The 26,918-nt window shown below is 46.4% G+C and overlaps 1 protein-coding gene across 2 annotated transcripts in view; it reads left to right on the forward strand.

Annotated features, from left to right (window-relative positions):
* LOC147882755 (uncharacterized) overlaps positions 1–26,918 on the forward strand; it is a 74,296-nt gene that overhangs the window by 42,452 nt on the left and 4,926 nt on the right. For both annotated transcript variants that reach the window (XM_087400729.1, XM_087400728.1), the window contains exons 4-6: positions 178–454; positions 625–675; positions 785–881. In XM_087400729.1, the coding sequence (XP_087256855.1) occupies positions 178–454; positions 625–675; positions 785–881 (425 nt within the window). The remainder of the gene's footprint in view (positions 1–177; positions 455–624; positions 676–784; positions 882–26,918) is intronic.

The following is a 26,918-nucleotide window of genomic DNA, read 5'->3' on the forward strand; positions in this document are numbered from 1 at the left end:
TGTCCTTTGTTAATTGTGTAGCATTATTATCTTGATAGCTTTGATACATTATAGCATCATGCTTCATGTTGGGCACTTTTTATTTACGAAACTTTGGTGACACTTTGGTTTTTGTACGCTGTGTTTTTCTCTGCTCTCTCTAGAGTTTGTAAATTCCTAGTGCTTTTTCAAATGCAGCAACTCTAAAAAAGAGCGGGATATCGAGACCATGGGATCTTGATAGATGCATATATGCATCATATGGTGCTCGTTTTGAGGGTCGAATTGTGCAAAGACTGATTCAAGCTGATGGAGGGAATGGCAAATTTATAGAAACCACTCCAGAGAAGCTTGGAATATGGGACACTGTTGTGGCAGGAAATGCTGATGCGACGTGGATATTTAAAGGATGGGAGGGTGTAGATGCTCGGCTTGGAAATATTGAATTGAATGAGTTTAGCCTGACTGATTATGGGCAAGTTACATCTTTCCTTTCCTACATTCTTTCTGTTTTCATACTGCTTTACATTGAGTTTTTGGTGTACAAGAGAAGGAAGTGTGTCTACAAACTGACACTGCCAATAAAATGCTATAATATGACTTTTGTCAAAAGCAACCTCATGCTATGGTCCTTTGCAACTGCAGGATCCCATATGGATATTCTCCTGTCATCGTGTCCCTAACCGAGACACTAAAGTAAGTGTATCTTTTTGCAGAACCAGATGTCTTTCCTCCAATCATATACATTTTATCAACAGTAGCTGGTTTATTCTTTTTTATTTCAACGTGATGACTACTTATCCAGGACCCAACCGGATATGGTAAAACTTTTTCTCCAAGCAACTGGTGAGGGATTTGCCTATGCAGCAGCCAATATTGATCAAGCATCAAAGTTTTTGACAGTAAGTGCACATATTCGGTTTATAGATATGCTAGGGTAAAAAGCTCCATGTTTACATAAGTGAAGTCCCAAAGACAAACCATGACCCATGCAAGCTGAGTGATTTCGTGTAGATACAGGTTTGGGGTGAAACTTTGATCTTTTATGTAAGAGAATGGATATATCAAACTAGGAAATTTTAGATGGAAAATACCATGAGCATGGGGCAAGCCAGCCCTGTAAAAAACAACATAATGGGTTGGCTTTTTGAGTTGCGAGGTGATAAATGATTGACAGATATGGTGAAGGAGACTGAAACCACTGCATTTGATTGGCCTTGCAATTTTCCCTAGCCTTCGTCATGGCTGAGCGTGTGCTTTGCTGAACACAGTATGCTGTCAATGTGTTAACATAGAATACTAGATTGGACTTGGCGTTATTCGGGTGATCTGCACCTCTTTTAAGAATTGATGACATAAGTAGGGATGTCATAGCAGGTATAGTCTGTGCTTGCATGGATGAAGTTTGCAGTCTGAAGCAAACCTCGTGAACTCAAGATCATACATGGTTTGTGTATCTTGCTAAGCTTGGAAATAAACCTAGGCTTTTTCTGCTTTTTCCTCCATATACACTTTTGCATTATGATGCACACGTAAACCTCACTTGAATTTTCGGTTTAATTGTGACTGTTGCCTTTGCTAGTGATTTCTATCCTTAGTAGTGTACCTCCCCAACCAGGTTCTTATAGTATGTGCTTGTGAGCATGCTAAGTGATGGAGATGTGTTTCTCCACAACAATTGGCTGAATGACTTTGAAATGATCACATTTGTGGATCTGAGACTTTCCTCAGGGTGGGATTATGGCATTTTCTTTCATGTGATAAAGTATGGCATGAGGTGGCATTATATCTCACCATATTGGTTTTTAGTTAATGTAATGTGGACCGGAAGACAAAGAGCTGTATAGACGGGTGGATACAAGCATCAGGGAGTGGCAGTTTTGTTCTACTCACATCTCTAGTCACATGTCACTATCATAGGACGTATGAGAATGCTTGTGGATTCAATTGAGGCATGAACCTATTCCCAAATAGAATGATGAGTGTCTCCATATGTTTTGTTTGAGCATGGAACACAGGGTTCTTGCAGAAACTGGCACACGTGTTTTGTCACAAGAAATGATGGTAGGTCCTACTTGTGATGGACCTGTTGACAAATGGTGAAAGGGAGAGAGAAGATCACATGGGGAAGGCAGGAGAATGAGGCAAAGTACTCATAGATTGATGTGTTAGCAAGTACAAGGTGCCTCTTTTATAGACTGAGGTAACCTTCTCTTCCACACAAACATACCTCACTGATGATGTCACACAATCAAATCAAATCTAATCTACTCCCAAAGGTTAAGTGACCTTTCAACCTCACAAAGGACAAGCCCAAACCTCTTTCACAATGGCACTCAAACTAGAGGCCTAGTTCTCACACCTTTGGCTATGAAATTACTCAACAAACGCCCATTCAGAGCAAAGGTGGTGAGACCTAACACACAAAGAGAAAATCGATCTCCAACTCCACTGCAATAATGCAAAGAGGCGGCCTTACTGTGCACCTCCCGTGCCACAACATTCCCCTCAATAAGCTCGCGACTTGTAGTTGAGACCATCACTCGGTTGCCCCCCTTACTCCTTGCTGGGGACAAGGTATATTTCATAAACCTAGAACTAAGACTCTCACACAAAAACTCAAATACAATAATTTTTCCTAGGGTGGAGAACCCTAATTGACATAAGCACGCAAAGGACAACTCAGTAGGGACAATCCTCATTAACCTCCTCGAGGTGGACTTGGGCAGTGGCAGCAGTGATTTCCTCAACTTCTTCTCTTCCTTGCAGGTTCTTCCTCTCCAACCAAATTGGGATGGTGCTTTTCTTGCTCCTTTTCCAACTTCTTGAAATAGTCGGACTCTATGTGACCCATTCTTTGACAATACCGACCCTGGATCTTCTTATTAGACGTCCATTTTTTGCTCCATAAAAGGCTTTGTCGTATACGTACAAGGTCTTCATACGTAGTTGCTGCCACACGAGAGAGAGAGAGAGAGAGAGAGAGAGAGAGAGAGAGAGAGAGAAAGAAAGAAAGAAAGAAAGTGTATTATTGTCCACTAAAGGCCAAAATGGGCCCATGGGACATCAAGAACTCTGCATACAAGATAGCACAAAATCAACGTGCCACAAAGAAGAGGCATCGTCGAATATCATCTAAGTGCTACGCAATACAATGCAAGTGAAAGTACATAATGTCAAATCTGAGCCTAAATACAAAGTAAACTAGATGCAAGGAAACCGCCCCTGGTGGGGGGATGAGTACAATATGCCAATGCAAAGATACAAGTCCAGGTGTCACGGAGTCTGAGAACCAAAATAATACTGGAAATCTTGTCCATCGACTCTGCCTCCTGCTATGAGAGTACAAATCTGAGCAAAGGTGAGGTGAGCGGCTGGTGGGGCGAGATCTCCATGAGTAAGTCTCCTCCGAAAAGCTGCCATCATCCTGGATCGTCGGGAGATGAAGCGACGAGTACGTCCCCTATGTAACAAGATCCTGCGGCATCTACAAACCATCTCATATGTACATCCACAGGGTGGAGGCATGTGTCCTGTGTGAGCTCTGACCTCCTCGTGCTCCTCCTGGTCTCTGTCCTCTGGTATAGCGTGTGCCTGAGCTCTATCAGGCTGGGCTCTATCATGCTCCGGTCTGTGCTGATGGTCTCTGAGGTAGTCTCGTCGAAGCATAGTGGCCTCCCTGACATAAAGAGCTAGGCAATGCTGATCCTCGTAGTCCATCACTCGTGAGAGAGGTCCAAAGCCATCCGTGAAGAGACAATGGAATCTACCTCTGAGCTCATAATATAGCGGGCATCTGCAAATGAAGTGCTCCTCTGACTCCACCTCTCCCATGGTGCAACAAGGGCAGATCCTGGTCTCTCGGCCTGGTCGCCGTCCATCCTCCATGCGTCGCATCCTACCAGCCTCTATCTCGAGCTGATGCGAAGAGACTCTAAGCTGGCCAAGGGCAATCCTCAGTGAGTGGGACATGTGGATACCTGTATAGCCTGGTGGAATGACAAATCCATCCTCTGAGATCCGAAGGAAGTGGTCACGATATGTGGCCATCTTCGTCGGAAGCTGCGTGGGATAAATCCAAGTGCGATACGTATGAAGCTGCAGCAAGTCTGCTCTCGTGACCTGGCTAAGCTCGTGGCGAGTCAACTCGAGATGAGGGGCATCTATGCTGTATCGGAAGGGAGGTAGTCTATCCATGTCTAGTCCAAGAGATGTGAGCCACCTAGTGAGTCTGAAGTACCAGCAGTATCGGGCCCCAGATCGTGCCAACTCCATAGAAGATGCAAGTGCTAACCATGGCAACCGAGCTCTGCCTGCTGCTGAGTCTCCAAACTCCCTAACCCTATGCAAATACATGATCGACTGAAACGCTGCATCCAATGCAAGGGGAGTAGCTCCAAACTCTGCTAGCATGATCTCGTGCGGAACTGTAGCCTTGGCCCTAATGAGCCGAGAGAACATGATGATCTGTAACCTCTCTACTCGTCTCCAATCTGCAGCGCCGAGGTCTCCTGCCCAGAAAGGAGCTGCATACATCGCAGCTGGTCTCACCAATGTATCAAAAAGCAAGGATTTCGTATCGGGATGCTGAAAGTGGGACTGAAAACACTGACGCTCAAGATGAGCCAACGAAGCATACCCTTTACTAATCCTATCTCGTGCTGCATATGCCATGGTGAAAACCGGTCCCCTGAAAACTGCCCCCAAATAAGTGTACTCTCTAACAAGCTCAATGGGCTGTCCGTCATATGTGAAGCAAAACTCATCCGTGCTGTAAATACGATCAGAGGTGTTGAAAACCATAACCTTGGTCTTGCCAAGGTTTACAGTCAACCCCCTGTCCTGGCAAAACCTGTGGAGTGCCTCAATATGTGCCTGGAGGCCCTGAGCAGTAGAGGAAATGAGAACCACATCGTCCGCATACAGGAGGATAGGAATGGAGGATCCTGAGAGAGTAGAGCCCACACCGCCTGTCATCTGTATAAACATCTCTAGCTCATCAATATATAATCCAAAGAGAGTAGGAGAGAGCGGGCAACCCTGCTTCACCCCAATCGTGCTGCATACCTCCTCTGAGAGCCCCTCACGTGTCCGAACCCGACCAGTGACCCTCTCATACAAAGCCATGATAGCCCACTGTATCTCTCCACTGAAGCCCATCTGGCGAATCCTCGGAAACAATTTGAATCGCGGAACTGTGTCAAATGCCTTCCTGAAGTCCATGAAGCAACAATAAAGCCGTTGCCTTCGTGACTTCGCCTCCTCTACCAGTGCCCTGAGTGTGAGGATGTGGTCAAGTGTCGAATGATCCCTGCGAAATCCAGCCTGCCCTCTGGCTCTAAGTCCTGTCATCTCGGCATGGTCATTTATACAGCTTTCCAAAACTGATGCATAGATCTTGGCCATAACGTGGCCAATCATGATGGTCCTGTGATTCGACGGCTCCATAGGGTCCCCCGACTTGTGGATAGGTACTATGGTATTGCCTAACCAGGACTGTGGTAGGCCTGTACAAACAGACTCATTGAAGAGACGGGAAAGAACAAAATCTAAGGCATCAATCCCATGGATTACATACTCCGCTTGCAATCCATCATGATCCTTAGCTCTCCCGTTCTTCAATCGGTGGACTGCTGTGCACGGACACTCTCTGGTGTGAAGAGACTAGATGAAGCTGGCCTAGGGGAATGGGATAAATCGATGGCTGGCTGATCTGGAACATCGTATAGAGCTGAAGTGTATGCAGACCAGACACGTGGATCTGTGAGGGGGCTCTGAGACTTCGAGCGGAGGAATTTTCTCCAGAATTCCTTGGAGTCACAGCTGAAAAGCAAGCTTCTCAGCTCCTCCTCATTCCGGGCTAGAAATTGGCGTTTCTTGCGCCTAACCAACCACTTGTAGTCTCTCTTGGTTTCGGCAAGGAGGGGAGACTTCTCCTTGGTCTCAAGGTGAAGTTTCCTGCGGAGTTCCTTACACTCCTCGTCATACCAACCGTTGCAAGGAACAAGACCAACCGGTGGGGGACTAGACGAATGACATGTGGCAGGGAACGACATGTGAGCGGCAGAAACGAGTGAAGTATGTACAAGTTCCCACCGGTCCTGCGTGGATGGTAGAGCATCTAATAGATGAGGACGGAGTAGGCGGCTGAGGTTCTGGCTATATACATCATCGAACTGCTGGTCGAAATGAACCTCGTAATAGGGTTGGCGGTCATGATAACGAGGGGGGGGTGGGTCATGGGAGACATTAGTCAAAGTAAAGTGGATGAGTGCATGGTCGGCAGAGGGCATGAAGGGGCTAACAGTAAGGCTATGGATGGAAGGGACTAGAGTCGGGGGACCTATGATGTAGTCGATCACGCTAGTACCACGCCCAGAAGCAGAAGAGAATGTAGGCATGGAAGACTGTGGCCACCTGGACAAGCCGTTATAAATGACCATACTGTGTGAGGTGAGGAGCTCCAGTAACTGACGTCCCTGATCTGTGGGCTGTACTGTGCAGTCTGATGAAGTCCGACAGAGGCTATCATCGTGAAATGCTGGGAGTATGACCGGATCCTCCATGAAGTCATAAGTGAGGGCCTGTCTGTCTGAGGTCCTCGCGTTGAAATCTCCTAAAAGGATGACTTCTCCGCGATGTGAAAAATCTGCAATGTTCGCTGAGAGATCCTCAAATATGGACTGGCCTGGTCCAGTGGAAGAATAGATCGACTGCGCCGGGGGAAGTAGCAAACTGCAATAAAAAGATCTCGCTGAGGGGCTCTGCGGCAGATGCGTACCCACAAGAATCGGGCATGTGAATCCGCTCTCTCCACTGTGATGATCCGATCGAGATGCTCTCTGTACAAAATGGCCACTCCTCCAGATCCTCTCACTCCAAATGTTCGGGTGTACTGCCTGAAGGCAGATCTCCATGTATACCCTGTCACTCGTGGCAAAGGTCTCTCTGGACTCTCGTGTGTCTCCGTGAAAAAGATGATATCTCTCCCAAAGAATGCCCCCCGTAGATTGCCTGGCTGTGCTGTAAAAGAACCATTGCAGTTCCATACAGCGATGCGTAGACTATCTGACGGGTGGTGTGTCCCATGGGCCCTGTCCCATCAAGCGGTCGTAGCAGGAGGTGGAGGTGGGGTTATATCTGCTGGTCTGTCATCTCTAAGCACTGTGGGAGCACGCCTCAAAGTGCCTGTGATGAGTCTGCCATCCCTGATCACTGCCCACTTGCCCTGAGCTCGGGCTGCATCTTTCTGAGGCATGAGCGCCTTGCGCTCCTCAACTTGTATCTGAGTCAGATCCTCGTCCATGGAAATCTGTGGGTGGTCTCTGAGTATCCCTCTCCTCCTGAGGGCAGCTAGACGTGCCTGGGCATCTCTGAATCTGATAATGAGGGGCTGCTCTCTAGTTCGATCCCTCCCGACTCTATATGATCCTACTATGCCATGATCCTGTACTCCCAGTGTCTGAGAGACAAAGGTCACAGCCTGTGTCATCGTGGACTCTGTCGCCGAGGGCAAGATACCACGAATGCGAATGTTGAGGGCCTTTGTGGCCCTCTGCTGTGACTCGGCCAATGTAGCTGATACAGTCGATCTCTGAGGCTGTGATGGCTGACGGCGGACGACATCCACCCACTCTGTGGCTCTCTGGACCTCTGTCTGAAGGGAGGTCAAACGCTCCTCAACCGCTGCTACTGCTGTAGTGGGAGATGTGTCTATGTGCTGAACGCGAGTCTCGATCTGCTGCACTCGCTCTGTGTGTCCATGAATCTCTCCAGCAAGAGTCCTATGAGTCGCCTGTAAGACCTGAAGATCTGTCCTAATAGACAAGATCTCCCGATCCTGCTGTGTCACTCGATCAGCAAGAGATGCAACCTGAGCTGTAAGTAGAGCAATGGTCTCGTCCTTCCTGTGAAGCATCTGAAGGGCAGCTCGGAGGTGGGTCTCAAAGTGTTGAAGCTCTGGTAGGATGTGGCGGCAAGGACAAACAACACAAGGCATGGAAGGAGAAAGAAAGGGAGAAAGGGGGGAAACCGGTAAGGTGGGTAGCGGGGATGAAGGAGAAGGCTGGAAAGGGGGAGAGAAAGCGCGTACCGGGGATGGAGAGGAGGGGATGGGTAAAGTCTGTAGAGAGGATGAGGAGGAGGGAGCCTCTGGCAAAGTACGTAAAATAGGCAACAAAGGGGGGGAAGAGGTGACAGAGGGCTGTGAGAGGGGGAGCAAAAAGGGTGGAGAAGGGGTAGGAGAAGAAGGAACCTGAGAGGGGAGGGGTGAAAAAAACTGCGGGTACAAAGTAGCTATGGGCGGACGATGAGATAATGGAGCTGAAACCGGTGTACCTGCGACTGGGAGTGCGGCAAGTGCGGGCACTGCGCTGGGCGGAAGATGAGATAGTGGAGCTGAAACCGGTGTACCTGCGACTAGGAGTGCGGCAAGTGCAGGCACTGCGCTGTCCTTTGAAGAAGATGCAAGTCCTCTTCTACTATAGTGCAGCATATCGGTCGTGGCGGCCATTGATGTTGCTGCTGTTGCTGCTTCTGTAACATGCTCGACGGTGTCGGCCATGTTTAATTACGGGAAACTGGCAACATTGAAAAGCGGGAGATGGCGAGCGCTGCCAATGTGCGATGAGAGAGAGAGAGAGAGAGAGAGAGAGAGAGAGAGAGAGAAGAGAGATTTAAAATTAAAAAAGAAAAGTTTTTATTTTTATTTTAAATTTATTATTTAAAAAAAAAAAAAGGGGGGGGCGGGGGGGGTCGGGGCTGCAAGTGCGAGGGGGGGCGGGGGGGTGAGAGGAGGGGCGCGGGGGGGTGGGCGGGGGGGTTGACCGAGGGGGTGAGCGGGAGGGTTGAGGGAGGGGGGTGAGCGGGGGGCTGCGGGGGCTGAGCGGAGGGGTGAAGGGGGGGGGGTTCCAAGGGGTGAGCGGGGGGGGCAGCAGAGGGGTGAGAGGAGGGGTGCAAGGGGTGAGCGAGTGGTGAGCGGGGGCTGCGAGTGCGAGGGGGTGAGCGGGGGGGGCTGAGCGGAGGGGTGAGCGGGTGAGAGGGGGGGGGGGGCTGAGGCGGAGAGGCTGAGCGGGTGAGGGAGGGGCTGAGCGGGAGGCTGAGCGGGGGGCTGAGCGAGGGGTGAGGGAGGGGCTGAGCGAGGGCTGAGCGGGGGGCTGAGAGAGAGAGAGAGAGAAAGAAAGAAAGAAAGAAATTTTATTAAAGGTCCACGGAAGGCCATACATGGCCTATGGGACACAAAATCATCCGAAAGGAAAAAACATCATCAACGATGCGCCAACTAGGTGGCCTCATCGTAATACAGCTAAGATGCCAAAAATGGCTACAAAAATCCTAGATACAAAATGAAATGAAATAGAGTACCAAAAATGCCTAGATACAAAATGTAAAATATGAAATATGAGGAACATCGTCTTCCCTAAGGGGTCTGTGATCCAAAGAAATGATGGAAGTCATGGCCATCGACCATGCCTCCTGCCATGAGTGTGAAGATTTGGGCAAGTGTCAAGTGGGCTGCTGGCGGTGCCAAGTCTCCATGGAGCAATCTCCTCCGAAAATCTGCCATCATCCTCCGTCGTCTAGAAATAAAGCGACGGGTACGGCCTCTGTGTAAGATCATCTTGCAGTGCTGCCGGATCATGTCATATGTACATCCTCGGGGTGGAACCACCGGTGCTCTCTGGCAAGATGGGCTATCTCTGTGCTCATGGTCCTGCGCCTCGTCCTGCTCCTCATGAATAACCAGGTCTCTGGCAGGGATGCGACGGTGCTCTCTGAGGAATCTCTCTCTGTATCTGGTGATCTCCCTGATGAACAACGCTAAGCAATACTGATCCTCATACTCCATAATCCGAGAGAGAGGTCCAAATCCGTGCCCAAATAAACAGTGAAATCTGCCACGGATCTCATAATATAAAGGGCATCTGCAAACAAAGTGCTCCTCAGTCTCCACCTCCCCCATAGTGCAACAAGGGCATATCCTAGTCTCTCGCCTGGGTCTATGTCCGGTAGCTGTACGACGCATCTTGCCGGCCTCAACGTCTAATCTGTGGGAAGATACCCTGAGCTGCCCAAGGCAATCCTGAGTGAGTGCGACATATGAACGCCGATATATCCTGGGGATATGATGAAGCCATCCTCTGAAATCCTGAGAAAATGGTCACGATATGTGGCCATCTTCGTAGGAAGCTTCGTGGGATGAACCCAAGTGCGAAACGTGTGTAGCTGCAACAAATCTGCCCTGATAACCTGGCTGAGCTCATGTCGAGTGAGAGGGAGGCGAGGGGCATCTATGCTGTATCGAAATGGTGGCAGCCTATCCATATCCAAGCCTAGCGAGGTGAGCCATGTGGAGAGTGTGTGGTACCAACAAAAAGTATGACCTCTCTCCGCTAACATCTGCGAGGATGTCAGTGCTAGCCACGGTAATCGTGCTCTGCCTGCTGCTGAGTCTCCGAGCGCCCTGATCCTATGCAAGTATGTAACTGACTGAAATGCTGCATCTAGCGCTAGGGGTGTAGCTCCGAACTCTGCGAACGTAATCTGATGCGGTACCGTGGGCTTCGCTCTGATCAATCTGGAGAACATGATGATCTGTAACCTCTCTACTCGTCTCCAATCTGCAACACTGAGATCTCCTGCCCAAAAGGGGCTAGCATACATGGCTGCAGGTCTCACCAGCGTATCGAAAAGTAAGGACTTCGTGTCGGGATGCTGAAAATGTGACTGTGCACACTGCCTCTCGTGAAGAGCCAAGGCGGCATACCCTCTACTGATCCTATCTCGTGCTGCATGCGTCATGGTGAAGACTGGACCTCTAAATGTGGCACCCAAATATGTATACTCCCTGACTAGCTCCACCTCCTGCCCATCAAATGTGAAAGAGAACTCGCCTCTCCTATAAACCTGGTATGACGTGTTGAAGACCATGACTTTGGTCTTCCCAAGGTTTACAGACAACCCTCTGTCCTGACAAAAGCTGTGGAGTGCATGGAGATGTGCCTGTAAACCCTGCTAGGAGGAAGAAATAAGAACCACGTCATCTGCATAGAGGAGAATCGGTATCGTGGATCCTGCCAGTAAAGAACCTGTACCACCCATCGTCTGTATGTACATCTCTAACTCATCGATATAGAGACCAAAGAGTGTCGGAGACAAAGGACACCCCTGCTTCACCCCTATCGTACTGCGTACTTCCCCCGACAGCCCCACCCGTGTCCTGACTCTACCTGTGACTCTCTCATACAAGGCCATGATCGCCCATTGAATCTCCCCATTGAATCCCAAGTCACGAAGTCGCTGGAAGAGTCTGAAACGCGGCACAGTGTCAAATGCCTTTCTGAAGTCCACGAAGCAACAATAGAGCCGTTGCTTACGTGACTTCGCCCCCTCAATCAAAGCCCTGAGTGTGAAGATATGATCTAGAGTCGAGTGCTCTGCACGAAATCCTGCCTGCCCTCTAGCTCTCATGCCTGTCGCCTCGGCATGGTCATTTATATGTCCTTCTAGAATGGTCGCATAAATCTTGGCCATGACATGGCCAATCATAATGGTCCTGTAGTTCGACGCCTCCAAAGGATCCCCCGACTTGTGTATGGGTACTATAGTATTTTCTAGCCAACTAGGTGGAAGACCTGTACAAATGGACTCGTTAAAAAGATGGGAGAGGACTGTAGCTAAGGCATCAATCCCATGGATTACATACTCCGCTTGCAATCCATCATGGTCCTTAGCTCTCCCAGTCTTCAAACGATGAGCTGCTGCTCGGACACTATTGGATGAGAATAAGGCAGAGGAGGTGGGTCTAGGCACATGGGATAAGTCGATCTGTGGCTGGTCGGGAATATCATATAAAGTGGAAGTATAGGCAAGCCAAACCTGCGGGTCTGTAAGAGGAGTTTGAGATTTCAAGCGAAGGAATTTCTTCCAGAATTCCTTGGAATCACAGCTGAAAAGTAAACTTCTCAGCTCCTCCTCATTCCGGGCTAGAAATTGGCACTTTTTGCGTTGCACCAAACGCTTGTAAAGAGAGAGAGAGAGAGAGAGAGAGAGAGAGAGAGAGAGGGAGGGGGGGAAGAGAGGAAGAGAGAGAGAGAGAGAGAGAGAGAGAGAGATTTGGTTCACACTTAAGACTAGCTAGTTGTTGACTTAGAGGTCCGAACTTAGCCAAGTGGTTACTAAGTTGTTCTTCATCACTCATCTTAAGGTCACAGAACTTTAATTTCAAGAAGACCTTCGAACTCGTGATTTGTTGCCAAATATTCCTTCTAGTGTCTCCCATATCTGCTTGCCCAAGGGATCTCTCTTCACTTATAGCCCTTTGGGAAACTCTTGTATTTCAGCCATTTGGGAAACTGTTGTATTCCAGTCTATTGGCAAATAGTAATAAGAACAGTAAATGCTATTTACAGGGGTTGCAACCCAACCCAACACTTATTCTCTCACACCCACATATGCAAGCAAATGTGTTTGTGTGCCTTTCAAGTTCAGTACATGCTTCTGCTCTTGTAGTTAGATCCCTGACCCCGTCTTTGTATCTGAGCAAGTGCTCTCTACGTTTGGCGATCTCATGGATGAAGGCAGCAAGGCATCTCTGATCTGGGTATGAGAGGAAGCTGGAGAGGGGTCCAAAGCCATCTCTAAATAGACAATGATAACGACCTCAAATCTGATAATACACCGGGCACCTGAAAGCGAAATGCTCCTCTGACTCGATCTCATGAAATCACACAGGGTGCATATGCGGCTCTTCCAAGGTATGCCCTCAGCCCATCCACTCTCAATACGGAGTCGGTGCGATGAGGCACGAAACTGCCCAATCAATATCCTCAATGAATGTGGGGGGTGGATCCGGGTATACCGTGGTGGATTAATGAAGCCCTCCTCTGAAATCGGTAAACAGTGGTCCTTGTAAAAATTGAACTTCATTGGAAGCTTCCTAGAAGTCCTAAATGTGTAGCTGTAAAAGGTCCTCTTGAATGACTTGGTTGACCTCGTGACACATGAATGGAATTGAAGGAGCCTCAATGCTATACTGGAAAGGGGGTAATCTATCCATGTGGAGCCCCAACTCTCAAACCACCTACATGTATGCCAACCTCTTTGATCACCCTCAGCTTGTTACATCTACTTTGCCATAAGAGCATCCTTTTAGGTCTTCGCTATAGATCTATGCCCAAGCAGTGATGCATTAGCTTTAGATCAGACATGTCAAATGATTGCATCATGATTTCATTCACCAATGAGTGATCTCCTATAACGATCAAATATTCTACATGCACGATAACATACATGATCCTTTTGGTGTTTCAATAGATTACAAGTTTGGATAAGCATTACTATTGACAAGACCTTTTTTTTGAAAATGCACATCAATCAATGAATACCAAGCCCTAGTTGTTGTTTGAGACCATAACATGTCTTTTCGAGTTTGCACACAAGTTTCACATATGCCATGCCACCAAGAACTCTCAGGTGCGAAAGAACAAGTTTTCTACTAGTATAGACCTCTTTAGGTAACCATCCAATGCCTTTGTGCGACATGTTCTCAAGATTTGCACCACATGTGGCATGCCTCCATCCACCTTAAATTGGACATCTACTTTTCTTGATGCATTCGCCATGCCATTTCAACTATAGAACAATTATTTTTAATTACTCTAGTTTGATAAGGAGTATAGTGACATATTTCTTTCCTTGAATACCTTTCCTTTCAAACTTTAGAGAGAAATACTCGAGTTTTTCGTCACTACTAATTTGTTGTTCAACAATTTCTTTCTATTTTTTGGACTTGGCAAACACTTCTTCAATAACAAGTAAAGCCAAGCTTTTATGGTGAATCATTTGTGGATGTCAAAAAGCAACGAGTCCTCCCTTTCGACATAATTTGCATTTTGCCACAAACATATGTATGCACATGATCAAGCAATTCTATTGCTCTCCTTGCACCACCTTTGTCATGGTGTTGTTTACCATTCATACATGCTTCACAAAATGCACCAAGGTCTTTTACATCAATAAGACCTTCAATAATATTGTGATCTTTCAAATGCCAAATGCTATAATTACTTATATGACCAAATTGATGATGCCAAGCCATCCATATAACCATTAACAATAATCTGACACTCATTTTCCATGCCTATTGCGAACCGTTTGTCTTTATAGAACTCTACTTTCATGTCATTATGTGCAATGGATCTGATAGACAGTAGATTGTGTGCACATACTCACAATGAAACGTTACCGTTTCATTGAAATGGTTTAAGAGTTTTAAAAACTTTTGAGACTTTTATGTATCAATTCTACCAGACCCAGAGGTGCCTCATGACTTTCATCCATGAGGCTGTTTGACACAGGGAGCATTTGCTCAGGAAACACAAGCGAGATCAGGGTGCACAGCCAGACTCCACTCAGAGCATGATCACTGCATTTTTCTAGCCAAACAGCACTAAACTAGTAGGGCTTAGGGAGACGACGGATCTGAGGAGCAGAGCGAGAGACACGGCAAACTCGTGAGTTGAGGCACAGATCAGACTAGGAGACCTTCTCTCCATGCTCACCAGATGTGGAGCACGGCCGAAAGGAGTGACTTTTCTCTCACACGGCCATAGCTAGGAGACCACATCAGACCACACATACTGACAGCCGTCAACGCTATATCATTGACTTTATGCTACTGCAGCTTCATACATGGCCAATCCCCTCTCTGCTAGCTTCTAGATGATCATTCTAGTGCTACCGTCCATTTTCCTCCTGCTCAGAGTATCCTTTCGATGAACTCAGAGATTTCTTGCCAATTCCGATGATACTGGCAAGAAAGGCAATGGAAGAGCTTAAATAAAAAAATGAAAAGCTCAGGAAGGAAATGCTGCCATGCAAACTATTATGCAGGGGAATGAATTGTCCCAACAGATAAGTAAAGGGATGCAGAGATGTTAGAATGGAAAGAGGCAGTCAAGAAGGGTACATCAGCTCCGATGTCCTGGAGGAGGATAAGAGACGGAACATCAAGGCCCCACATGCCATTGTTGGACTAGAAGTGGGTGATACCCCGATGGCTGATGCTGAATCTTTGACCTCAAAGATGGGTGTCAATCTCACTTTTGAGGCAGCTTGAAGAGTGGGTAAGGCTGGATGCGTCAATTTTACGAGCAAAAACCTATGAGCAGGTTTATCCGAGCGTGTTTTTCAAGAGATTTAAAAAAATGTATTTCTTTAGGAAATATGGTTTTTACACTTTTACTTTCACTAGAACTAGATCCCTTTATCATAAAAATATACAGACTAGTCACTCATTCATTTTTACACAACATAAATTTCTTATTTAGAGACATCCCTTTATACCCCTGTTATTATCTTAAAAAAGTGTTGATTCCTTTAAGAAACATCCCTCATAATCACTCTCAATGTAATAATACTATGCATAGATAATTACTTATTAACACATTTATATCATATGGCAATGTCTTTTTAGTGTTTTTATAGCATAAATAACAAGATATTTATGGACATGTTTCTAAAGAAGTTTAAATTACTATAAATAAGTATTAACTTGGGCTTATATATCACTCTCATAAAATACATGTAATATTTAATACAATATATGCAAGATTTTCCAAAATATAACTCCGTAGATGTGCTCAAAGGGGGTGTTCCGGTCAATTTGAGTGGTTGAATGACTATATTTGGACATTGGATATGAAAGTTATGTTACTTTTAAAAGTGCTGTCCAAGGTAGTTTCGCCAGCGAAACTACCTTGGGAGACCTACTTCAAAGGGGTTTCGCTGGCGAAACTACCTGGATGGCTTGCTTCAATGAGTTTTCTTTGAAGAAACCCTTTCATGAAGATAGGTTGAGAGAGGGTTTTCAATGTCACCCCCTATTAAGTACAAGTTGTAAGAAGGATCATAGGGGAATTTTCATAGAGAAGTCTACTCTAAATGTGGGTTTCTTCAAAAGCCATCCCATTATGCTCTCACCACTCCTAAAGATTCACCTAAAGATTTTTGTATAAAATAGGCATTGCTATAATACTTTGCATATTTCTAAGTGAAACTATGTTTTCTTCTGATCGATTTTTGCCATATTTATGCATAGTTGGAAGCTTTTTTTTTCCTTCGCTCGGACGCTCGGAAGATTTCGCTCAGAAAATGCTCGTCCCCGGTAAGGCTGATGCACCGACAAGGCCAATAGTAATGAGATTTCGGACAGACCCACCTTCATTAGTATGAGGGCAACATTGAAGGAGCCGAGAAAATATTTTAGATGATGAACTCACGCTCCTCTTGGAGGGGATGGTCTGAGTAATGGTAGCAAGATAGGAAGGGAAGTGGGCTGTACTATAGAGATGGTAAAGTAATTATTCGAGAAAAAGGAGAGAGAGGAAAGAGAGAGGTAGACAACACATGATGGTGTCAGGCCTACAGGATGGGGATACATAATAGATTGAGGATGGCTGTGAGGGACTGCATTGATGCCCTTTGGTCTGACCCAAGGAAGTTCTTAGAGACTTGCACTGACAAAGATGTTGTCTTCTACAGTAGGACACATGAGAGTCTAGAGTGACGGCTGCCCCTAGTGATAGGATACAAGTTGGCTAACAGGAAGGGATGAGGAGAGAGAGTGGGATAAAAGGCTCTAGGGACGTAGCAGTTCTTTTCAGATCACACCTAGAAGGAGAAGCATGCGTGACACGTGTAGATACTAGTTCATCACTTGACACACGGCCGATTTTCATTGTAGTGTGATATTTCCCTGTGGATACATCATCCTATGCGCATGAGGTCACCACAGAGGGGAACAACCCATATAAGATGACACAATGATATCATGGAAGTCTCTAGATAGGGGAGATTCTCCTTCTAGGTGACTTAAATGCATGTATGGGTAGTGGGTAGGTGGGCTTACTAGACTTTGAATCGGACCCCCTCAAAGTACTAGGATAGTGAGGCACTCATCTTTGAATAGGGTACGGGGTGACATTTACTGGAGATGGGAGCAGTACACAACCTGATCATATACAACGGTCTTCAAAGATGGCCTTTATCTGGAGGGCTCAATTGTTTTCCACATGGAGGAGGGACAAGTACAGTGGACTATCTGATGGGTTCCCCAACCTTTGTGTCATGAGTGCATGACTTTATAATCCCTTCCCTCCCACTTGGTGTCGACTATTCTTAATTGGCATTCAATATTTCAACTTCTATGCCAGACACAAGACACGATCCTCTTGTCCCCACCCATGTCTAGATATACTTTGAGACCCTTGATACATCATATGATGTATGTGAGCCACATGTTTGATGAGCTACCACCTTCCTTGGAGATATCGCAGATCATTTTTAGCCTCATATTCTTGTAGCAATGGTTCAAGATGGTGCCGTCAGATCATTCCCCATGGCTCGATCCAGGGTACTCCACTAGGAAGATGCCCTAGAACTCATGTTTTTGATGCTGAGTGTCGAGGGATGAGATATCACCTCATACCCAAGCAAGCTTTGAGGCATTTGACGACGTCCGAGGCACAACGATCTCACATTGTCTTACATGTTGTAAGAGGCAAGATTTCCTCTTGCATAGGCTGGATGAGGTGATCGGCTCTTTCTGAGGAGGAGACTCTACTATTGCATAGGGGCTTCTCTCTGAGGAAAAGCCACATATCCTCATCACGGATCCGGTTATCTGGCACACGTACATGGCATCGCTCTATAATGTCCTAGTCCAGTCCATGCACCACCTCATATGTCCTCCCTGCCCAGCCGACCACATCTACCTCGCATTGAATGTGCGGGCTGCATTGCATCAACTTCATAACCGGAGAGCCCAAGACCATGAGGGGTTGCTGATTGAGTACCTTGCACATGGATAGTAGTTCCTTGGCCTCAACCATGGTTTTCCTCCTGCGTGGAGTACCACCACCATGGTACCAATACACAAAGGAAGAGACCACGTGGACATTGGAAACTACTGCACTCTCATGATTGGTCACACACTGACCAAGATTTACGGGTTGGTACTAGAGAGAGATCAATACCTACACAGAGTCACGACTCACAAGGGTGCTGAGGTTTGGGACTGGTTGGGTTATGGAGACAATACTCTACTCTAGACCACATCTTCACTCTACGGGCCACATCTAGGAGGCAAGATTGAGATCCTAGAGATTCATTATTTGGGGTGTGATGAGTCTATATCAGTCAGTCAGAGGAAGAGTACACGCCCTAGGAGGTTTGTTAGATTGGATTAAGAGCATGATCAGAGTGCCTTCTCTCATCAACACTCTTTGGACTCTACATTGATGAATTTCATTGGCCGCCTAGGAGGTGAGAAATCACTACGTGCTGATTTGATGATATAGATACTATTATATGAAGACGATACAGTCCTCATATCTTGTTCTGCAAGAGCAGGCCTACAAAGACACATAGAAGCCCTAGAGGCGTTTTGCAGGGAGACTTCATAGTCAACTTTGGTAAGACCAAGGTTTCAATACCTCATGGGCAGTCCTTCATCGACAAAGTTTCACTTACCAAGGGGAGCTAGTGGATATTGTGTAGTCCTACAATTACCTAGAGTGACAGTGCTTCCAAGCACACTTCTAGGACCCCGACGAAGGAGTGGCTGTTTGATACACTAGTGAGGCTGAGAACCATGTCTACAAAACCCTTCTGGGAGAGTAATCTCTTAGTGAGACTAATTGGAGGAGATTTGAGTGGCTGCAAGTGATTATGGGATCTTGGATGATTTGGAGTAAGCCCTCAGTCCCTCATTAGATTGTATAGGCGGAATTTGCCATGACACCACTCCAAATTTGATGCCATCTTCAGACCGGGACATACCTCCACAAGGTTTGGGCTTTGCCTAGCTGGATACTGCTGAGATTGGCACTAGATTCAGATGACTACCAAATAGAGCGGTTAGCACGGCTTGGTATGCACGTATATTTAGATGGTTTTCAAATCAAGGTATTTAGATTGATCGACTTCTCTCATTTTAGTATAGTTTGGATGCCTGTCCTCCCTTGGTCTCACGAGACGAGATCAATCATATCATATGGTTGGATATTTTCCAGCTCACGTAATAGACTTTAAGGGGGAACCAGGAGTTCCCCATCAACATTTTGTTCTACCACGATCACTTCTTGACAGTATCAGAGGATGGAGTGATTATTAGACCCCAGTACTTGAAAGTTAGATGAATCTCCCATGCATTGAGGATCGCCATTGGACAGATGTAGCTCGTTCTACCAATTGAGGATGGAGTAGGGAGAGCCGCAAGCACACCTATAAAGGAGGAGGTTTGGATGCTATCCATAATGGAGGAGGTGGAGACAGAGGAGCATTTCCTATTGTACTTGCCCATCCATCATGAGATTCGTGGACAATACCATTCCCTTCGTCTGGAGGGACACGGGTTTGGGTCACGCTCTCGGCTGATCCACTTCATGATGATTAGGTCTGCATTGATTTCTATCTGCTCGAGATGCGACGACATAGAGAGACTATTGAGACATATGAGATAGTAGGAGATGATGGGGCCACATGACACATAGATGACTGGACACATGACATGTCACGGATTTCTATACATTCGAGTCAACCCCAAGACATAGTGGAGTGGAGGAAGGCGGAGCTCTGCTGACAAGAGGATAGATTGGATCAGTGGGGAAGAGACGGCGTCGAGTGGCAGAGCTAGAGACACTGAGACTATGCACTGAGTAGAGGTCGACCAGAGCATGGACGATCTACGAAAGTGGACCATTAGAATCGAGGTGTTAGATCACGGGATTTGTCTGTCGTGAATCAACTCATTGTCTGATAGACGCTCCGGTTTCAGGATATATAGTAAGTGTGAAACCGCATGTAAGCAAATTTGGCATAGTATTAGTGGGCAGATTACAACTTGTTCATCTTTTGTTCATCTTGCACTACACATGTCTTCATAGTAAAGTATTATTGGCTATTTTCCTAGCATACTGTGCACATTTTCAGCCTTGTAAAGCCCATTTGGCTATTCCTGACATCTTTTGCCATATCAAGCGTTGTAACAAGTTCGGATTAGATTGTAGTTTCTATCTTACGAGTAGATTGCAGTTTTCAAAGGTAACATTTTCTCAGGTATTTTGCATCATGTCTACATCTAGCAATGTGTTTGCTAAGCTAGACAACTCCAACTATGATACTTGGAAGTATCGGATGGAGACCATTCTCGTTCTACAAAACAAATGAGAGTATGTGTGTGGGTCTACTACTAGACCATATGGCAACGTCCATTGATCCATCTTTTTTATGCAATCAACACTCTAGCTCAGTTTATGTCAAGTCCAAGACAAACACATTGGAATGCAGCAAAGAGAGTGTTGAGATGTATCAAAGGCACAAAATATAGAGAAAGTTGTAGAAGACTACATGGACACTATGATACTGCTTATGCTGATGATAAAAAAACAGGAAGATTAATATAATAATATGTGTTTTCTTAGCACAAGGTGTTATCTCGTGGTTATCCACAACAAACAACCTACAGTTTCTTTATCCCTCAAGAGAAGCGGAATATAGAGCTTTCACAGTGAAGGTATATGGCTTAGATTTAAATTACTTTGATGAATCAAAGATAACTATTATATACTACGATAATGAGTTAGCTTAACCCATAGCAAAGAATCAAGTATATCACTCAAGGACAAAGTATATTACTGTTAGAGAGTATTTCACTCGTAAAAGAGTGCTCAATCGACATATCACATTGCAACATTGTGCCAACAAATATAATGTTGCAGACATTTTTACGAACCATTTGGAAAATAGCTGGAAAGGTGTTGAGGACATCATGTCACATATTGTGGATATGCACTAACCTATAGAGTGGTAAAAAGGAAAATGGGTTGAAAACCCTAACCCTAATCCTAACGAGTTGATATATATATGTGTGTGTGTGTGTGTAGTTGTCCGAAGTCTTTTAATGTTCACGAGAGACCAATGGGTCTATTAATGTCTAGAGGAGACCAATAGGTCTAACAAAAAACCAGCTGATACAGCTGAGCACAAGGAGTGCATATAAAGCAACTCCGAATTATTATAAGGTGCCTACATTGTAATCTTTAAATTAAGACAAGAAGCGGCTATATATCAGTTTAAGATCGAGGGTCTTTTGGTTTGGATTTAAACTTCTTGTTGAGGAAGCAATAATAGTTGTAGAATCTGTCCTATCTTCGTCTTCCTCCGGCCATTCAATGCTAGGGGTGGCTACTTTGATATGTGCTAAAGTCTCATTGTATGTATCCTCCTCGTTGAACAAGCCTGCATGAAGGCCTCCTATCATGATCTTCAGTGCATTGCTGCGTTTGGCTTCTACTCCAGAATCTCAGCCTGAATGTCAGTTTCATTTGCCTCTGTATTGACCTCTACAATCACTTCCTTTTTTATTGTTTGCACTTCAATGTGAACGAGATCCTTGACTACGGGAACTAATTGAGGGGTTAGGAGAAGATGCCTTGCAGATCGGCATTACCTCGTTGACTATTGCTTGCTTCTGTGACCCTTTGAGGACATGGATTCGAGCTCTTGCTGTAGATAGAAAATCTGCTCTTGAGGGCCAATGATGGGCCAGTTAAGGCCCCCTCGTTGGTATGTCCTTGTATAGGGACAGGATGTCGAGGCTGCAACTGTAGCGTATAGGATTTTGCTGGCTAGAGTCAAGGTTGCAGGAGAAGGGGATTTTCAGGAGCTGGTCTCCTCCATATTTGCCATATTTGAGTGCACTGACTAAACCTCCAGGGTTGGACTGGGGGATTCATCCCAACACGGGATGGGACTAGATGAGGGGAATGTGAGGGACTAAGGGAGAGGAGCTGTGATGGAGACAGGAGTGGAGCGAAAGCGGTCTGGGGAGCTGCGTAAGGGCTGAGTAGGGGACTAGCAGGGGCTTAGTGATAGGTTAGCGGGGGTTTAACGGGGTTAGCATGAGGTGTGCATGGGCTGAGCGAATGTGAGTGAGACTGTGAGTGGAGCTGGGTGGGGAGGCTGAATGGCTGAGCGGTGATAAGGAAAAAATGGAAAGACAACCAGGAATTATGTACTTCACCACGTCAGATAGGTGAGACTTCATAGGGATCAGCTGCAATGTGGGCTCGTAGATGATGAGCTTATGAACCAGGTTCGAGAGCAGATATCCAGAGCACACAAATAACAAGTCAATCTCCCACACAATCTGACTAGAACACACACACAGGAACACACAGACTCTTTGAAAGAGGGGAAAGACTACACAGCCTGAAACAGACTGAACCTAGAACTGAACTTCCCCCAAAAAAAACTCAGAAACAGTCAGCCTCAGAATACTATGAACCCACAGCCCACTGCTCAATTGCCAGCAAGACCCACAAGCATAACCTCTGTGTGCATTCTTCTGTCATCATTGCTTTGCTCACTCCCAGGTAGTTAGCATTTAACACTGCCCAACCATGAGTACACAACTTGAGGCAATGGCCAGCCTATGACCCTCGTGCCCACAAGCTGTTCAAAAGAAGAACTAGCGGGTACAATCATCTGTAAACCTGCAGGTACGTTCACCGTACAAGCAGCCGTACAATCATACGTACGACAGCAGGTACTTACACCCCGTACAACCATGCACAGTAGTCCGTACAGCCTGCATTTAATGATGACCATCCTCCGTACAGCTCGTAGAAGACATCTTTAATGACCCCGTACGTGCCCGTACAGCCTGCAATCAAGGCACCATACTACCAGCCCATACCAATCAGCAATTAAGGCCCGTACAAACTCGTACTGCAGCCCGTACAAGCCCACGCTTGAGATTCCGTACCAGCCCGTACATAAAATTTAATGTCCGTCTGTACGTCGTCGTATCAGCAGCATTAGCTGGCATTCAATTGCTCCTCTGGTACACGATCCCCTGCATCAGCCCGTACAAAGCCGTACAGCTCTTTCCAGCCCTCAACCCACGCACGTCACCCGATGCAAGGCTACCCTTAGGCATCTTCCACACGACTAGCATACACTCCCTGGTGTAGTGTTTCTCCATGCCTGAGTGCTCCTGAGCCCACAATCCTCTTCCTGCAAGTTGTCCTTTTCATCTACGTCCAGCTCGTCGACTAGAAGCATCCCTTCATCCATCACGTAGTCACCTTTGCATGAGCAGGAAGCCACCTCAGCCTAATCTGCCACCTCATCAGTGACATTTTACCACTCTCAAGACATTTCCCACGTTAAATGCACATTTTGGACCTTTAGTCACACAATTCCCACACACATTAGCATGCACATTAAAGCTTGCATGCAACCCCGTACACACTTTTTTTTTATTTTAAAAAGTGAAATCTTTATATTTATGTGTGGGAAACCTCAAAAGAGGTAAAAACCCACCAATAAGTACAAGAAAAAAGTTTTTACAAGTTAAACCGCAGAGCAAAAGTCATGAGGTAGCCAAGTAAAAAGTTACATATCAAGCTGGAGGAGAGTCAAACACAGCATCCTCCAGCTTCAAATTGTTCAGCTGTAAAAACTGATGCAGTGATGAAACCACACCATCAATAAAAGCAAGCTGTTTTTTGCCCTTGTGATTCTTCTTGATATAGGCTGGCACCCGAAATTTTTGAATCAGAGGGTCAAAAACCTGTTGTAACATGGGATGAAAAGATTCCAGTAGAAAAGGTACTTCTGCATCCCTGATAGAAGAAGACTCTGGCACAGGCATCAAAGGCAGAGAAGCTAAATCAGCATCCGTATCTTTTGATGAAAAAGCTGCATCTGATGAAGCAGGGGTTAGCATTGGATCTTCATTCGGAGGATCAATCTGAGTAAGAGCAGGGGCAGTATCCTTAGAGAGAGCATGCATGTCATCCTGTAAATTGTCCTCTGCAAGGGGTACATCCATATCCTGAGTAGAAAGAAACTGATGGTGCTCAACAAGGGTGCAATCGTGAGCTTCTTCAACAAGAGGAAGATCTGCCTGTGATTTATCAACCTTCCTCCAGTAGTGCTTTGGAGGAGTAGAGGGCTTCACCAAAGAAGCCATAGCAGAAACCGAAGGAGAAGGGAGAGTAACCTTGACAGCTGAAGAAGGAGCAGGAGGTATGGGCTTGGAAGTAGAAGGGCAAGCACGTGCAAAATGACCAACCTGTCGGCACCGATAACATGCAGTGGGAAAAGATGCAAAATGGAGCCTGATGGATGAGCAAATCCCAAGTCAAGATTCAGAGTAGATGGCACAGGCTGCATCATATCCCACAAAATGCAGAGACGAACATCACGGGAAGCTTGCAAGAACTCCTGTCTCGGAACATGAAGAGGCCTTCCCAATAAAGCTGCAAGAGTTGGAAGATGTTGAAGAAGAGGCACAGGCAACGCTTTAAGAGTAATCCAAACCGGACAGTGAGTTAGAAAGGTTGCAGAAGGATCGAAAAGCGGGTCCCAGGGCATTACATCAGCAAAAACACCAGCTCCAGGAACACCAGCATCGCTGACAAGGCGCTCTACCACCTCAGTTGAAGAGCAGTGGGCATAGTAAAATCCTTTGCCGAGAAAAACAAAGGAAGAAATACAATCCCGACCCACTGCAACATCAGCCCATTGACGGAGCTGCTGAAGATAAAACCCTGCCCATGAAATAGAGGCAGACTCCAAATTGTTGAGCCTGTGGAAGACCAGAGACCAAAAGGGCAGAGTCCAAGGAACAAACAAACGGGAAACTCGATGAAGGAACTTCTGTGACAGAGGTAGAACACAATTGGCGAAGAAGATCCAGCTGGAGTGAAGAAGAAGGGCCATCAGAAGCATCCAGCTTTGCTGATTTGATGAAGGGGGAGGCAGACAATCCACCATGCTTCCGCCGAAGAAAGACACGGGTGGGAGAAACAGTGGCAGAAGGAGGCGTCGAGGCGGAGAAAACGAAAGGGGAAGAGGGCTGCAAGGTGGACGGTACAGGCAGTACGGTTTTCCGTATAGGCTGTACAGACGACCATACATGCTGTACGGAAGGCCGTACAGCAGATGCGAAATTCTGTACGGGGAGGTCGAAAGGGCACGGGAGCTGCAAGAAATTCTGTACGGGAGCCTGTACGGGCAGCGTTATGGAAGGCCGTACAGCTGACGGCAGTTGTACGAAAGGCCGTACAGCTGACGACAGCTGTACGGAGGACGAGGCAGGCTGCAGGGACAAGAAGGGGGACGGTATGGACGGAAACTCGCAGGAGGACGAGGCTGGCAGGGCGGAGGAGGTCTCCATCTCACACTACAGTTACACACACCTCTCTCTCTCACACACACATATCTACTACAACCCCGTACACACACATGAAAAGCCCTTTGACATGGACACCATAACATATCAAATTCCTGTAACATGCAAGTGCACATTGACTCAGGAAAATATAAAAAAACCCTTCATGACTTGACTTTACATGACCCCAAAAACATTTCGCTTGGTCACACACTAGACACCCTTACTCTGGAAGTCTGGTACAACCACATTGCATTTCATCATTTCCCATGAAGTCCCTACAAAACATACTTTATTATCTCAAAAAAAATATACATCAGTCCATCAATCCACAAATGCCAAAAGCCCACACCTACCCTAGATGTGTACAACTATGTGCCTACCCACAGCTATATACAGTGCTCAAAAACTTGATACAGATTTTGTCCTATCAGCGGTTAGTTGATCGGTGTGTGGGGAGGCTGAGCGGTGAGTGAGAGAGATCAGCGATGATCGATCATCGGTGATCAAAGACAGTTCAATTGTGTCAATGATCAGTGACAATGATCAATGATTAGAGATCAGCGATCAGTGATCAAAGATCAGAGATGATCAGAGGGAGAACAACAATGTGTGTGTGTGTGTGTGTGTGTGTGTGTGAGAGAGAGAGAGAGAGAGAGAGAGAGAGAGAGAGAGAGAGAAAGTTTATTAAAGTCTTCGGAAGACCGATGGGTCTATGAGACTATGAAAATCCTGATACAACGAGCTATGGTAGTGGAGCTACTAAACGAGCATCCATACAAATGCAAAATTTAAAAATGCAGAGTGACAGTACTAAGTCCTAAGTACAACATAGTCATGTCGATGCTTGACTATATATCAATCTCAGCATCATCATCAGCATCATCATCATTATCAGCAGTAGCAGGATATCAGGATGGATGAGGCAGTGGAGGCATGAAGTCGGCAATAGAGTGTTGTTAGCCGCTCAGAGGTGCAGTCTTGGCACGTCTAGCTCTGCGTCTGACCAGGGCTACTGTGACCCCCACTGGTCAGGCTCCGACTCTAAACAAGGAGGGGATGTCTCAAGTGTGATCTGTGTGTCGACCCTCTGTCTGAGCTATCGGGTCATAGGCTCCAGGTCACGGTCATGTCGAGGCCTCGTTTCGTGGGGGTCCATGTGATCTAGCTGAAAGAACTCCGTGATAGAGCTCTGAGAGGGATCAGCCGAGGAAGAAGTCTACCCCTGTCTCCATGCTCGGAGTATCCTCTCGCGGTGTCTAAGTGCCTTATGAATGAAACCTACCAAACACCGTTGCTCTGGGTAGGAGAGGAAACGGGCTAAAATTCCATAGCTATCTTTGAAAATGCAGTAGAAACGCCCTCGGATCTCATAGTAAACAGGACACCTAAAGATGAAATGCTCCTCTGTCTCAACCTCCTGCATGTCACATAGTGTGCATATGCACCTCTCCCTGGTTAGTCGCTCTGCTTTGCCGCTCTCAATGCGAAGTCTGTGTGAAGAGACCTGGAACTGCCCAGGAGAGATCCTCAACGAGTGGGGTAGGTGAATCTGCGTGTATCTTGGTGGGTCAATGAAACCCTCCGCTGTGATATGTAAGAAGTGATCTTTGTAGAAGCTAAGCTTCACTGGGAGTTCACTCGGTCCCAACCAGGTCTGAAATTTGTGTAGCTGTAGTAGATCCTCACGGATAAC

This window comes from Dipteris shenzhenensis, chromosome 29, assembly GCF_047967505.1.
Source record: "Dipteris shenzhenensis isolate YYH24624 ecotype China chromosome 29, Dip_SZ_1.0, whole genome shotgun sequence".
Lineage (NCBI taxonomy): Eukaryota > Viridiplantae > Streptophyta > Polypodiopsida > Gleicheniales > Dipteridaceae > Dipteris > Dipteris shenzhenensis.